General features: G+C 55.1%; 1 protein-coding gene across 1 annotated transcript in view; it reads right to left on the bottom strand.

Annotated features, from left to right (window-relative positions):
• SDR42E2 (short chain dehydrogenase/reductase family 42E, member 2) overlaps positions 1 to 12,025 on the bottom strand; it is a 29,321-nt gene that overhangs the window by 14,448 nt on the left and 2,848 nt on the right. The window contains exons 2-9 of the mRNA XM_049699319.1: positions 10,336 to 11,499; positions 9,761 to 9,856; positions 8,437 to 8,494; positions 7,627 to 7,745; positions 6,856 to 6,931; positions 2,853 to 2,935; positions 1,138 to 1,275; positions 558 to 623 (exon numbers count right to left, since the gene is read on the bottom strand). Coding sequence (XP_049555276.1) covers positions 558 to 623; positions 1,138 to 1,275; positions 2,853 to 2,935; positions 6,856 to 6,931; positions 7,627 to 7,745; positions 8,437 to 8,494; positions 9,761 to 9,856; positions 10,336 to 11,463 — 1,764 coding nt within the window. The 5' untranslated portion in view covers positions 11,464 to 11,499. The remainder of the gene's footprint in view (positions 1 to 557; positions 624 to 1,137; positions 1,276 to 2,852; positions 2,936 to 6,855; positions 6,932 to 7,626; positions 7,746 to 8,436; positions 8,495 to 9,760; positions 9,857 to 10,335; positions 11,500 to 12,025) is intronic.

Raw genomic sequence — 12,025 nt, 5'->3', positions numbered from 1 at the left:
CTAAAAACCATCGACTTGTACGCTTTCAATAGGTGAACTGTATGGTCTATAAATTATATCTCAATAAAGCTGTTAAGAGTTGACATGCAAAGGGCCTGAATGCCCCCAGGATGTATCCTCCAGCGCGGGGTTTCTGGTCTACCCCTTCCTGGAGTCTGTAGGCTGCTGTGAGAGGAGGCCAGGACTCTCAGAGGGGCTGCAGCGTAGGGGCCCGAGGGCAAACACCTCCCGTTGTGCTTTGCCTACCTTCTACTTACCTCTTTCAGGGCCTCACCATATAGTACGGGGGCCACAAGCAAAATCCCACAGGGCAGGACATCGACATAAATCAGGAAGCGGGCTGGGAGGGACTATGGCAAACTGGGGAAGCGCACAGCCCTCCAAAGGGGCAGCCACTACCCAGCTCCAGCCAGTTCCAATGTTGCTCAGTGGACACTGTTGCCAGAGCTGGTTTTTAATGTGAAATCCTCTGATTTTTTGGGAAAAGGTGACAGGGAAAGAAGACATGGGGATCCCTGAACTCTCACTTGGGATGGGGGCGGTGTCCGGGCACCTACCAGTGGGGCCATCCACTCGAAGATGTTGACACTCTCCCCGTCATTGATGTAGTACGCCTGCCCACTCTGAGGGGGACACGCGGGGAGGGGGACGGTCAGGCACATGCCCGTCGCCGCCTGACCCCACCCTCTCCGATGGCTCCCAGCAGCTGCCCCAACTCCCCACTTCTGCTGAGCAGCCCTGGAGACGGACCTGAACAAGTCCCTCTGAGTTCCGGGGCTGCCAACTGACTAGCTGTATGACCTCAGTGGAGTCACTTAACCTCTCTGTACCTCAGTTTCCTCATCTGAGAAATGGGAGCATACTAATGGCATCTCCCCCTTGGGCTGCTGTGAAGGTGCAGGTGACAATATATGTAAAACGCTTAGCATTCAGGGACTGTAATTCCGGGCTCAACAACACCTACCTCACAGGGTCATTTCAAGGAGCTAACGATGCTCTGAAAGGCCGCTTTCCCCCCACCCCATCAGGCAGCTTGAACTGGGGAGCTATGTCGTGTGTGAGCCAGGAATCCCCGAGGGATGGGGACCCGCCTGCAGCCCGAGGGGTAAGGTCGGGGGAGCACTGCAGGAGACTCACGGCCACGTAGCCCTTGCTGGCGGTGAGGGCCTCGGCTGCTAGCACGTGTGCCTGCACCAGGTTGCACACGTGGACCCAGTTCATCCTCGTCCTGCTGTCCCCAAATCGGAACATGAACAGTCTCTTCTTGATGTGGCTCTGGTGGTGGGGGGAGAGGGCGAGAAACACAGACCTAGCCTGGAGTGGCTTTAAATTCCATCCACATGCAGAAGGCTCCCAGGCCGGACTCCTCTGTCCCAGCCCCACATGCCTTCCGGAAGTCTCCACTTGGCTGCCCGGTAGACAAGGCAGACTTGTCCTGTCCTGTGAGCGCCTTAGCCCCATTTGGCCGCCCCCCACCCCCAGCCCACAGCACCCAGGGCTCAGGCCTAAAGCCTGCAGCCAGCTTTGGCTGTCCCCTCCCTCACTCTCCACACCCAACCCGTCTGCAAACCCAGTCGTCTCAGCCATTACAATCTGTCCAGAATTCGGCCACGCCTCACTGTACTGACTTACGCCCTCATCTCTCACCTGGACACTGAAAGAGCCTCCTAACTGGTCCCCTGCTTCCACCCCCCCGCCGCTGTGGCCTGTTCTCCGTGCAGCTGGGGGATCCTTTTGAATCCTAAGTCAGATCGTGTCTCTTCTGCTCAGAAACTTCCAGGCGCCGGGTGGCAGAGGAGGCCCTTCTGCTCTGGCCCCAGCTACTCTCTGACGTGTCTCCCACCGACCCTTTTGCTCACTCTGCACGAGCTACTCGGCCTCCTGGAACGTGCCAGCAGGGCCCCACCTCAGAGCTTCGGACTAGCCGTTCCCTCTGTCTGGAAGGCTCTTCCTCCAGATAGCTGTGTGATGCACCTCGTCACCTTCAAGTTGCTCAATATCCCTGCTTGAAGAGGCTCCCCGACTGCCGGCACCCCCAGCTTCCCCCAACCCCACTCCACTTTTCCTCTTTCTCCATAGTCCCTGGCACCTTCAAACGTTCCTTGTATTGTATCATGTTTATTCTCTCTCTCTCCTCCTGTGAGAATATAAACCCCACAGGGGCGGGAATCATCTGTTTTGTTCACTGACCTGTCCCCAAACCTGGAACAGTTTTTCATTTCCAGCTTTGTGCCCAAGCTGTCTCCTCTATTTGGACCACTTTCTCTCTACCACCCCATTTCCTTGGTTAGCTCCTTCAGTATCCAAACAGCACAGCCATCACTTCCTCCAGGAAGCCCTCCTGGACCTCCCCTGCCAGGCCCTCTCTGCTGTGCTCCCATCTTCTCCCTCTCACCTCTACACAGCCCTTACCACCCTGAATCTGTGACTGTGGAGTCTGTCTCCCTGACTAGGCTGTGAGAAATTTGAGGACAGGATCTAGAGCCCCTTGTAGCTATATCCCTGGCAACCAGCCTTCTCTGGAGACAGGTTTTCTGTGTGAAAAGCCTGGTGCTGGCAGCATGAGATGAGCCATCTGGCCCTTAGGGAGCTCACAACTGAGCAGGGCAATAGTTTCCTCTGCTTCTTTGGGGTCATAGCTCCACGTCTCCTCTACCGGTACCCAGGCCTGGCTGGCGCACCCCGAGAGCTCTGTTCCTGGTGGGCCTCATGGAGGCAGGACTTCTCCCAGAACTGAGGGTCCCCCGCTCGGGACACTGCCTTAAGACTGACGCGATGACCGTGGGTCCCCATTCACACACATATCAGCCAGGCTCCTCCTGTGCCTCCGGCCTGGGGCTGGGACAACATACCGCCACACGGGGCAGGTGCCTCTGCTCTTCGGGGCCGTAGATCCCTGGGGGCCGGAGCACACATGTCCGCAGAGCGCCTCCTCCTACAACACAGGGGAGGGCAGTCAGGGGCCTGGGGAGGGGTGGATGAGCAGGGAGAGGGACAGAAAGGCTGTCCGCATCTCCTGGTTCTTACCCGGAAAGGTTAGTGGGGAAGGCAGGGCCTTGGGGTTTCCTCATTCAATTAATTATTCTCTCAGTCGATCAGTCAGTCATTCAACAAACACTGTTCAGAAACATTCCCCACCTCCACCCCCCTCAGCACTGGGCCCTGGGATGGATGCTGTGAAGAATCCAAGGATGACCAAGAAATGGTCCCTGCCCTCACAGTGCTCTCAGGCCAGTAACAGAGGCAAGACCTAGATGTAGGTATCTGCATGGCCCGTGAGAGTCTAACCAGCACGTGACAGACATGACCTCCTTCAACTCCCAGAGTCCTACTGTGTCCATTTTACAGATGCGCACAGACCCACACGTCCTCATGCCAATAGCTATAGTACTTTACTTTTTCTGGTCATCAGATAAGGATCACGATGGCTCTCAGAGAGGTCCTACTATGTGTCTGGTGCTCTGGTAAGCCTGGAATTTTTCCCTCAAAGCAACCCTATGAGGTGGGAGCTCTTATTATTCCTGTTTTATGGGTAAAAGAACCAAGGCTCAGAGAAGGGATGTGATTTGCCTAAGGGCACACAGCTCAGCCTGGCGGAGCGGAGATGGGGACCAAAGTCCAGGCACTTTCCACTAATACCTCCGGTGATACAGTACCAACAAATAGGCCCTCAGCTCTCTCAGCCTGGGTCTCCTCACCTGGAAAATGGGTGCTTTGTAACTGGTGGTAGCAGTTATACTTTCCAGACAACCAATGGAGAAATGAAAAGACTAGAGCCATCAGCATGAGAGCTGGGGGTCTGTTCCCCTAACTCTCACTGCTCTGTGCCAGCAGAGTCCCCAGACCAAGACAAAGCTTGGTCCAGGGCTTCCCAAATTCTCTTCTGAGGGGCCCCCACTGGTGGAAGTGGGAGCATGTCTCCCCAGGGGAAGTCTGGGGGTACAGCCTGAAGGGCTGCTCCAAACATATTCTTTTTAAGTCTTAAGAGGACCTACAAAATTTTCAATTTATTCTCATAATTCATTTGTGTTTAAGATTAAAATTTTTTAAAATTACTATTTGTAAATTATTCGATCCCCAACCCCAACTCCTTAACTGAGATGGAGTCTCCTGGAAGATGTTTCACTCCTCCAAGGCTCAGGTTTCCCAAGCAGCTGTGCCTCCAGTTTGGGGAGCCTAGTGTATGCCATCCTCTGGGACCGGAAGCCCACCTTCCTTTGGGGGCCCCTTCCCCTTTGCACCAGGTCTAGCGGGGGACTGTCAGTCTAGATGCACCTCTCTTCCCTGAGATGGCAGCCACGGGACCCAGGCTGGGCCAATGCCATGTTCTCACCCAGGAATGTGACTCTGTGCATCTCTGACACGGGATCGAAAATCACAGGAGTGGGTTCACCCTGAGAGACTGATCACCAGCTCCTGTCTCCCAGGTCCCTGGAACGGCCCTGACCCTGTCCTTTCTAAGCCCTGGTGGTCATTTTTCTGGAATATATTTTCCAGAGGCTATCCCAGTATAAATTCCATTTTCTCCATAAATTAGCCAGGGTCAGTGTCTCCGGGTCATAGCCAAACACCCTGACTGCTCCCCCACCAAAACCTTCACTTTACAATGATGCCCAGTGTATTAGGTTGAACAGTGGCCCCCAAAAGATATGTCGGTGTCCTGGAACCTGTGGATGCTACTTTATTTGGAAAAGGGGTCTTTGAGGATGTAATTAAGGACCTAAAAACGAGATGATCCTGGGTTATCCGGGCGAGCCCTAAATCCAATGTCAGGTATCCTTATAAGAGACTCACAGAGAAGAGACAGATGGAGAAGAGGAGAGGCCATGTGAAGACAGAGGAGGAGACTGGAGCGACGCAGCCACACACCAAAGAAGGACCCCAAGCTTCTGGGGCCATCAGAAGCCGCAAGAGTCAAGGAAAGATTCTCCCCTCGCACTTTTGGAGGGATCGCAGCCCAAATGACACTTTGATTTCAGACATCTGACTGCGAACTGTGGGAACTGCGAGAGAAGAAATTTCTGTTGTTTTAAGCCACCAGGTTTGTGGTAATTTGTGCCAGCGGCCCCAGGACACTAATGAACCCAGAGACAGGAGGACACAACACATTCACACGGAGCTGGGGTCTGCATGCCTCAGGACTCTGCTACAGGGACCAGGGTGCTCCATGCCAGGTTAGAGGCAGAGTCTCAGGGACCAGCTTGGGTAGTAGGGACTGGAAATCACCCAGGGTGACGTGGCTGGGCTCCTGCAAGGCAGGTATCAGGTGAGCTTTTCTGTAAACAGCCTGCAGCTAATTTTAAACTCTGGGTCACCTGGGCATGGTGCGGGGAGGTTGGTTGGGCTACAGCTGACACTGGCCAGTGGGGCACTGGGTGGCCACGTCACAGAGGGACTGCGCCCAGGGTATCCATGACTCTCCTGACCATGGAAAGCTGGGGATGCTTGTATAAATAATTCTCAGCCGGAGGATTAGGTGTCTGGCTTGTAGGCTGCCGGTCCAGCCAGGGGAGGCCCTGGTAGAGAAGAGAACTCAACTGCCGAGGGTCAGACTCCTGGGAAACACAGATGGATGTTCCCACTGGGATAAGGGGTTGAGGCTTGACAGGCCCAGGGTGAGAGGGTGGGGTGGGGAGGCTTTTAGGGAAAAGATTTCATGCTCAGAGACTTACTCAGCCATAGCTACAGTGGAGCACAATGGTTAAGCCCCAGGCTCTGGTTTTAGACTCCCCTAGGGGGAGAAGGGGTTTTCAAATCCCACCTCTGCCACCTAAGAGCTATGTGACCTTGAGCTAAGTCAGTTAACCTCTTAGCCTCAGTTTTCTCTCCTGTAAAATTGGGGATTATAATTTCAAACAACCTTCGTTCTCCAAATCCACTTGGCTCCTGAGTTTAGACAGTGAGGGAAACCAGGTTTTCTGTTTCTTTTTAGTTTCTGAATTTCAGAAAGCAAATAATGATAATTTAGATAGCAGGAATTTATCTGAATCTATTGATATTTGACTCCTGAGTTTGGAAAGCAAGGGGTAGCTAAGGTTCTTACCTCACATGGACGCTATGAAGATGTATTGAGACTTTTGCAGGTAAAATCAGCGTGTAAAATAGGGCTTGGCATGTAGTAAGCACTCAATAAACACAAAATGTCCATGTTAGTGTTTTTTTTTTTTTTTAACAGTGCCCATCATTATTTTGTTCTCACTCAAGCTCTTTGAGGTAAATTCCACTATCCATTTTTTCATAGGTGAGGAATCTGAGGCTGGGAGCGGGTAAGTGCATTGCCCAAGATCACATAGCTGAGAGGCGGTAGAGCTTGGATTTGAACTCATTTCAGTCTGATGCCAGCACGTGGGTGCTTAGCCACTGTGCCATGCTGCCACCTGTCCTTAATCTACTATTATTTCTCTATCACAATACAGTAAGAAGAGGCAATCCAGGAAGGCAGCCAAGGCCAATTTTTCTGGGAGTTACTGAAGGGCTCCTCACTTGCACAGACCTTCCAAAGCGCTATATTTCATGCATATTCATAAGTTTGTACTCTTATAAAGAGGGTCCCCAAAACTGGATGCTCTCCTATATGGCAGAAAAGAGAGCTAGACGTGGACTAGCTCAAGTGTCTCCCCACCAGAACATGAACAATGTGAGGGCAGAGATTGGGCCTGACGTTTTCCGGGCTGTATCCCTGGTGGAGTGTGGGTGCTCAGAATTTGTTGGATGACGAATGTCCAAGGCTCTGGGGAAGGGTTCTTTGGAAGGAAGCTGGGAACATACCAGCTATAAGCTAGAATCGCACATGTGCTTCAGGGAGGGAGCAGTGGGCATGCACGTTGGCTGTGAGCAGGGACTCCCAGTACTCACCTGGGAGAGGCGTCCCGTTGGCCATGAGGATCAACTGGTCAGCAATGGCTTTGGTTCGGGAGTAGTGGTCCACGTGCTATCAGAGAACAGGAAGCACAGAGCCACCGAACGGGGGTCAGAGACACTGCTGGCCACACCTGCCCGGCCCACCCAGCCTTCCCGGCCCCAGGGCTGTACCTCTGCTTCAGACCACATGGGGGTTCACTTCTGGGACCCCCACTGGGAAATGGCCAGGCCCTGAGCCCCACTCCCCTTCCTCTCCCTCTGGGTGGGAGCCACAGGAACAGGAGAGTTCAGAGCAGTAAAAACGACCAGGGGCTCCCTGATTCGGGGAGGCTCCTGCGAGCCACAGTGCCTGCTCTGGGATGTGAATGCTGGACGTGAGTGGATGGATTTTTCACATGGAGGCCTTTAGCGCTCACGGGGCATTTTCACATACATCAACTCATTTCCTGGTCTCCACGTCCCCATAGGGTGGTGCTATCACACCCAGACGAAGAAGGGGAGCCTCCAAGTGAAGCGGTTTGCTCAGGGTTCCACAGTAGAAAGTGGCTTTGCTGGTTCAAGGCCAGGTCTATGTGATTTCAAAGCTCCTACTGGCACGACCAGACAAAATAGGAGAAGGCTTTTGCGCCACGCCGTTTTGGGGACCCTTTCTTCCTGGGTCTTACCCTGAATTGTGAAATTGGCCCTGGCTCCACCCATCCCTACCCTTTGGACTGTGGGTTCCAAGTCCATTGGCCCCGCCCACCTCTCCTGGAAGCCAGGTACCTTCTCCAGTGGGAAATATGGCACAGAGTCCTCATCGCCCTGTTCTATGGGCTTCCCGCCGAATGCGACATTGACGGTGCTGGTGTAGACAAGCCTTGGAACCCGCCGGTGGACACAAACTACAGTGACAGGTCACACGGCAACACACACACACACACACACACACACACACACACACACACAGTTGATGTGAGCAGGGAGCTGGTTGAGGAGGAACCCATGGGGACCTCCTTGGGCAAATCTTCCACCCAGCCTCCTGCACACATCCTGGCTCGGGACAGAAGAGCCTCCTTCCCTTAACTTGGGGAGGGGTCAAGTCCCCGCTCCCTGGGCCCTTGGGGGCCGGGCTGGTTCATTCTTCCTTCTCAGTGTGGCTGCGGCCCCTTAGCTACCTTGCCAGGGACAGGTCAGAAGAAAGTCTCACTCAGTGGGGACATAGGGAAAACACACTCTAGAATCAAAGAGAAAAATGCAGGACAAGGCAGGACGTGCCCAGAGAGCCCAGGTGTGAGTTTTCTAATTTGGTGCTCCAGCAACTTTTCTCGCCCGCAACCCCTAATCCCTCTGTGCAAACTCCACTTCCCGCGTCCCCAGACACACTGAGGCCACGCTGAGCCCCATGCCGGGGCCTGGGCAGGCCTGCAGAACAGGAAGGATGTGCTGCCCACAGGCCCTCTACTGGGGAGGGCGGGGGTCGGGGGGAGGCTCGCACCTTTGTCCCCCTGCCCTGTCCCCCAGAGCCGGGCCTGCGCAGGGGTGGGGAGAGAAGCACAAACACACAGCAGGTCACACTCTGCTCTGAGCGCCTACCATCAATCACTAGTCTGGTGCCTCCAACATTTATAGACTCAATCTGCTCTTTTTGCAGCTAAAAGACAAGATGGAGGTGGGAGAGTCGGGGTGCTGTCTCATGCCTTGTAGCTGAGGCCATGAGGCTGGGCTTGGGTGGCAGGGCGGGGGGCTGCAGCTCAGAGGCAGGGATCCCGAGGGGCCCATGGGCAGTGCGGGGGCCCTGGGCTCTAGTGCCCTTTTCCGTCCCCATATGCCTGGGCCACAGGGGAGGCTCTACCCACCCCTCTGGCCATCAGCTCCCTCATCTATGAAGTGAGGGAAGACCCCCTTGGGTGGTCAGCAGGATTTAATAAGCCCCATGAGAGGACATGGTACAGGGCTTGACACAGAGAAGAGCCTCAGATGTGTTGGATTGTTTCCTGGCTCTAGAAGTCTCAGCTTCCTTATCCGTAAGATGGACAAGTAATACTGTCCCTACCCAAGTGAGAGGGCTGGGCTTTGAAAAATAAAAACAACTGGGCTGCAGTGAGAGCTGCTTGTGCGCCAGGGATTGGGCGAAGCCTTTACATCTCATTTAATCCCTACAACCACATGACAGGTGGGTTCCCTATTGATTTTCAAACTATATTTATTCTTGTTGTGGTTGTTTTCAATAGGTAATACAGTCACAAGGTTAAAAATAACTCAAACAGTAAAACAAGAATGCAATGAAGAGGAAATTTCCCTCCCAATCCTGATGCCAAGTCTCCCTTTTCCCTCCCCAGACTGTTACCAGTCTCTGTATTTCTAGAGATAATTGACACATTAATATCAGCGCACACAATGTGTGAGTATATAGCTTTTTTTTTAAAAAAAAAAAACAGCGTCAAACACTGTTTTCGTACCTTGGAAATTGTCCTGTTATCAGTACATATCGAGTTACCTCATTCTTTTGAATGGCTGCCTGGAATTTCATCGTTTAGCTATATCACAATTTATTTATATAATCTCCAATGGATGGGCATTTCAGTTATTTCCTATTTTGTTATTAAAAACAATGCTACAAATACATAAGTAAGTGTAGTTTCTGAGTCAAAGGGTATTGCGTGCTTTGATAGATGCTGTTATACTGCTCTCTGGGGAAGTCGTGACATAAGTACTAGCAGTGTCACTCTACAGGTGAAGAAACAGAGGCTCAAAGAGGTTAACTCTCCTAGCCACGCAGCTAGAACACGGCAGAGCTGGCATGTGGTCCCATGGGTGTAGCCCAAATCCCCCCTGGAGTAGGTGAGGAGCCTGATGAACACGGGCATGAAGGGGGCGGGCAGAGCCGGGGCCTAAGCCTTGCGTGGGAGGCGCTCACCTGCTCGGCACCAGACATTCCGCAGGAGGCCATGTGGAACACACAGTCCACGCCTTCGAAGGCGCGGTGCAGGGCTTCTGCATCGCGGACATCAGCCTGAAACAGAGAAGGAATACACGGAGGTAGGAGGTCTGGGTCCAAGGCAATCAGAGGTAACAGCTGTGCCGGGTCCCGAGGCCGGGCCCCTCTCCCCACCCCGGGCCCAGCACCTGCAGGGCCCAGACAGGCTGTGGGGCAGGATTTACTAGATGATCCCACTGGGCGTCTTCATCATCATCGGCCCCATGTATGGAGCTAAGTCACAGAGGCTGTGCTCAGTGTTTTACATGCACTGTCTTCTCAACTCCCCACGAGACCCTTGCGAGGCAGATATTGTTAGTGTCCCCTTTCTGTGGATGAAGACGCGAGGCTCAGAGGTGCAGGACCCTGTGGCCAAGGCTGCCCAGCTGGGAGCTGGAGTTGGAGCTTAAACAGTCTGACTCCAAAGACTGTGCTCTTCAACGTCAGGCACTGGTTACACATCAGACACCATCCCCTGACCTCCACCACCAGCCTGCCCCCCGCCATCACTGCACCTGGATGAACTCGGTCCCCGGGCACAGCACCCACTGGGGTCTGCGGAGGTCGAGCAGGATGACAGAAGTGCCGCTCTTGGCCAGGCTGGAACCCAGGCTAAAGCCCAGGTAGCCTCCTCCTCCAGTCACCAGAACCTTCTGCTTAGAGGCCTGCACAGGTGTGGCCTGAGTCTTCTGCTGCAGTACTGGCACTGGGGCTGTCACTGGCTCACTGGGTTTCTGCCCAGCCCCTGATTCCCGTCTGGGCCCGGGCCCTACCCCTGACCCAGATAAAGGTGCAGCTCCTGAACCAGGTACTGACCCAGCTCCTGGCCCAGGCCCCAGAGCTTGTCCAGGTGCTGAAGCAGTACCAGGCCCTGGTCCAGGCCCCGAAGAAGCACCAGACCCTGGTCCAGGCCCCGAAGGAGCACCAGGCCCTGGTCCAGGCCCCGAAGGAGCACCAGGCCCTGGTCCAGGCCCCGAAGGAGCACCAGGCCCTGGTCCAGGCCCCGAAGGAGCACCAGGCCCTGGTCCAGGCCCCGAGGCAGCACCAGGCCCTGGTCCAGGCCCCGAGGCAGCACCAGGCCCTGGTCCAGGCCCCGAGGCAGCACCAGGCCCTGGTCCAGGCCCCGAAGCAGCACCAGGCCCTGGTCCAGGCCCCGAGGCAGCACCAGGCCCTGGTCCAGGCCCCGAAGGAGCACCAGGCCCTGGTCCAGGCCCCGGTCCAGGCCCCGAGGCAGCACCAGGCCCTGGTCCAGGCCCCAACACTGCGCCAGGCCCTTGTCTGGGTCCCAGAACAGCACTAGGCTCCTTCCCAGGCCCTGACACTGCTCCAGTCCCCGGCCCAGCTCCCGAAGCCGCACCAGGCCTTGATCCAGGTTCTAGAACCACACCAGGCCCCAACCCAGGCCCCGGAGCAGCACCAGGACTCGGCCCAGGCCCTGGCACAGTACCAGGCCCAGGTCCAGGTCCTGACCCAGCACCAGGCCCCAGCCCAGGTCTGGACGCAGCACCAGGCCCCGGCCCAGGCCCTGCCTCAGACCCCAGGCTTGAGACCCCAGCCCAGGCCTGGCAGACAGGGCAGCTCTGCTCGCCCTGCGCTGTAGCCTTGCAGGCCTCTGGGGAGGAGCCTGCCAGGTTGGGCTTCATCTTCTACTGAGCCATGTGGACCCGGGATCTGTCCACCTGTGGGAAAAAACAGAAGAACGTATGTTCTAGAGTTGTCTCAACTCATGCGGATTATCAGACCCCTGGGGGCTTAGGAGACCTCCTGGTGGGAATTAGAGACCCTCTGAGTTCCCAAAACTGTCCCTTTCAGAATCTTGAGAACTTCCAAGGTGGCCGCTGCCTTCCTCAGAGTCAGAGACAAAGCAGCCAGGCCGTGGGTTTCACAGCTCAGGAGACCAAGGCCCAAAGTCACGCTGCATGGCTGAGATTTCCACCAAGAATTCCTGACTTCTCCACAGGTCCTTAAAATCCCGGTTCCCATGTGGTACCAGAGGGAGACAGATCAAATCGTGCCAAGGGGAACCCCACCTGACTGGGGGGGAGGTGACTGCTTTCTGACGGGGAAATGGGGAGGGCTTCCTGGAGAAGGAGAGAAGGGAGGAATCCACATGGGAACCAGAGGGCCTTGGAAACTTGCACAAGTGCTGCACCGCCTCTGCCCTGGCAACTGCTGCCTCTGGTCCTCCCAGGTCCCCCCGCAGTG

Source organism: Orcinus orca, chromosome 16, assembly GCF_937001465.1.
Source record: "Orcinus orca chromosome 16, mOrcOrc1.1, whole genome shotgun sequence".
Taxonomy (NCBI): Eukaryota; Metazoa; Chordata; class Mammalia; order Artiodactyla; family Delphinidae; genus Orcinus; species Orcinus orca.
The sequence above is the reverse complement of the archived record's forward strand: the minus strand, read 5'-3'. Positions and strand labels throughout refer to the sequence as shown.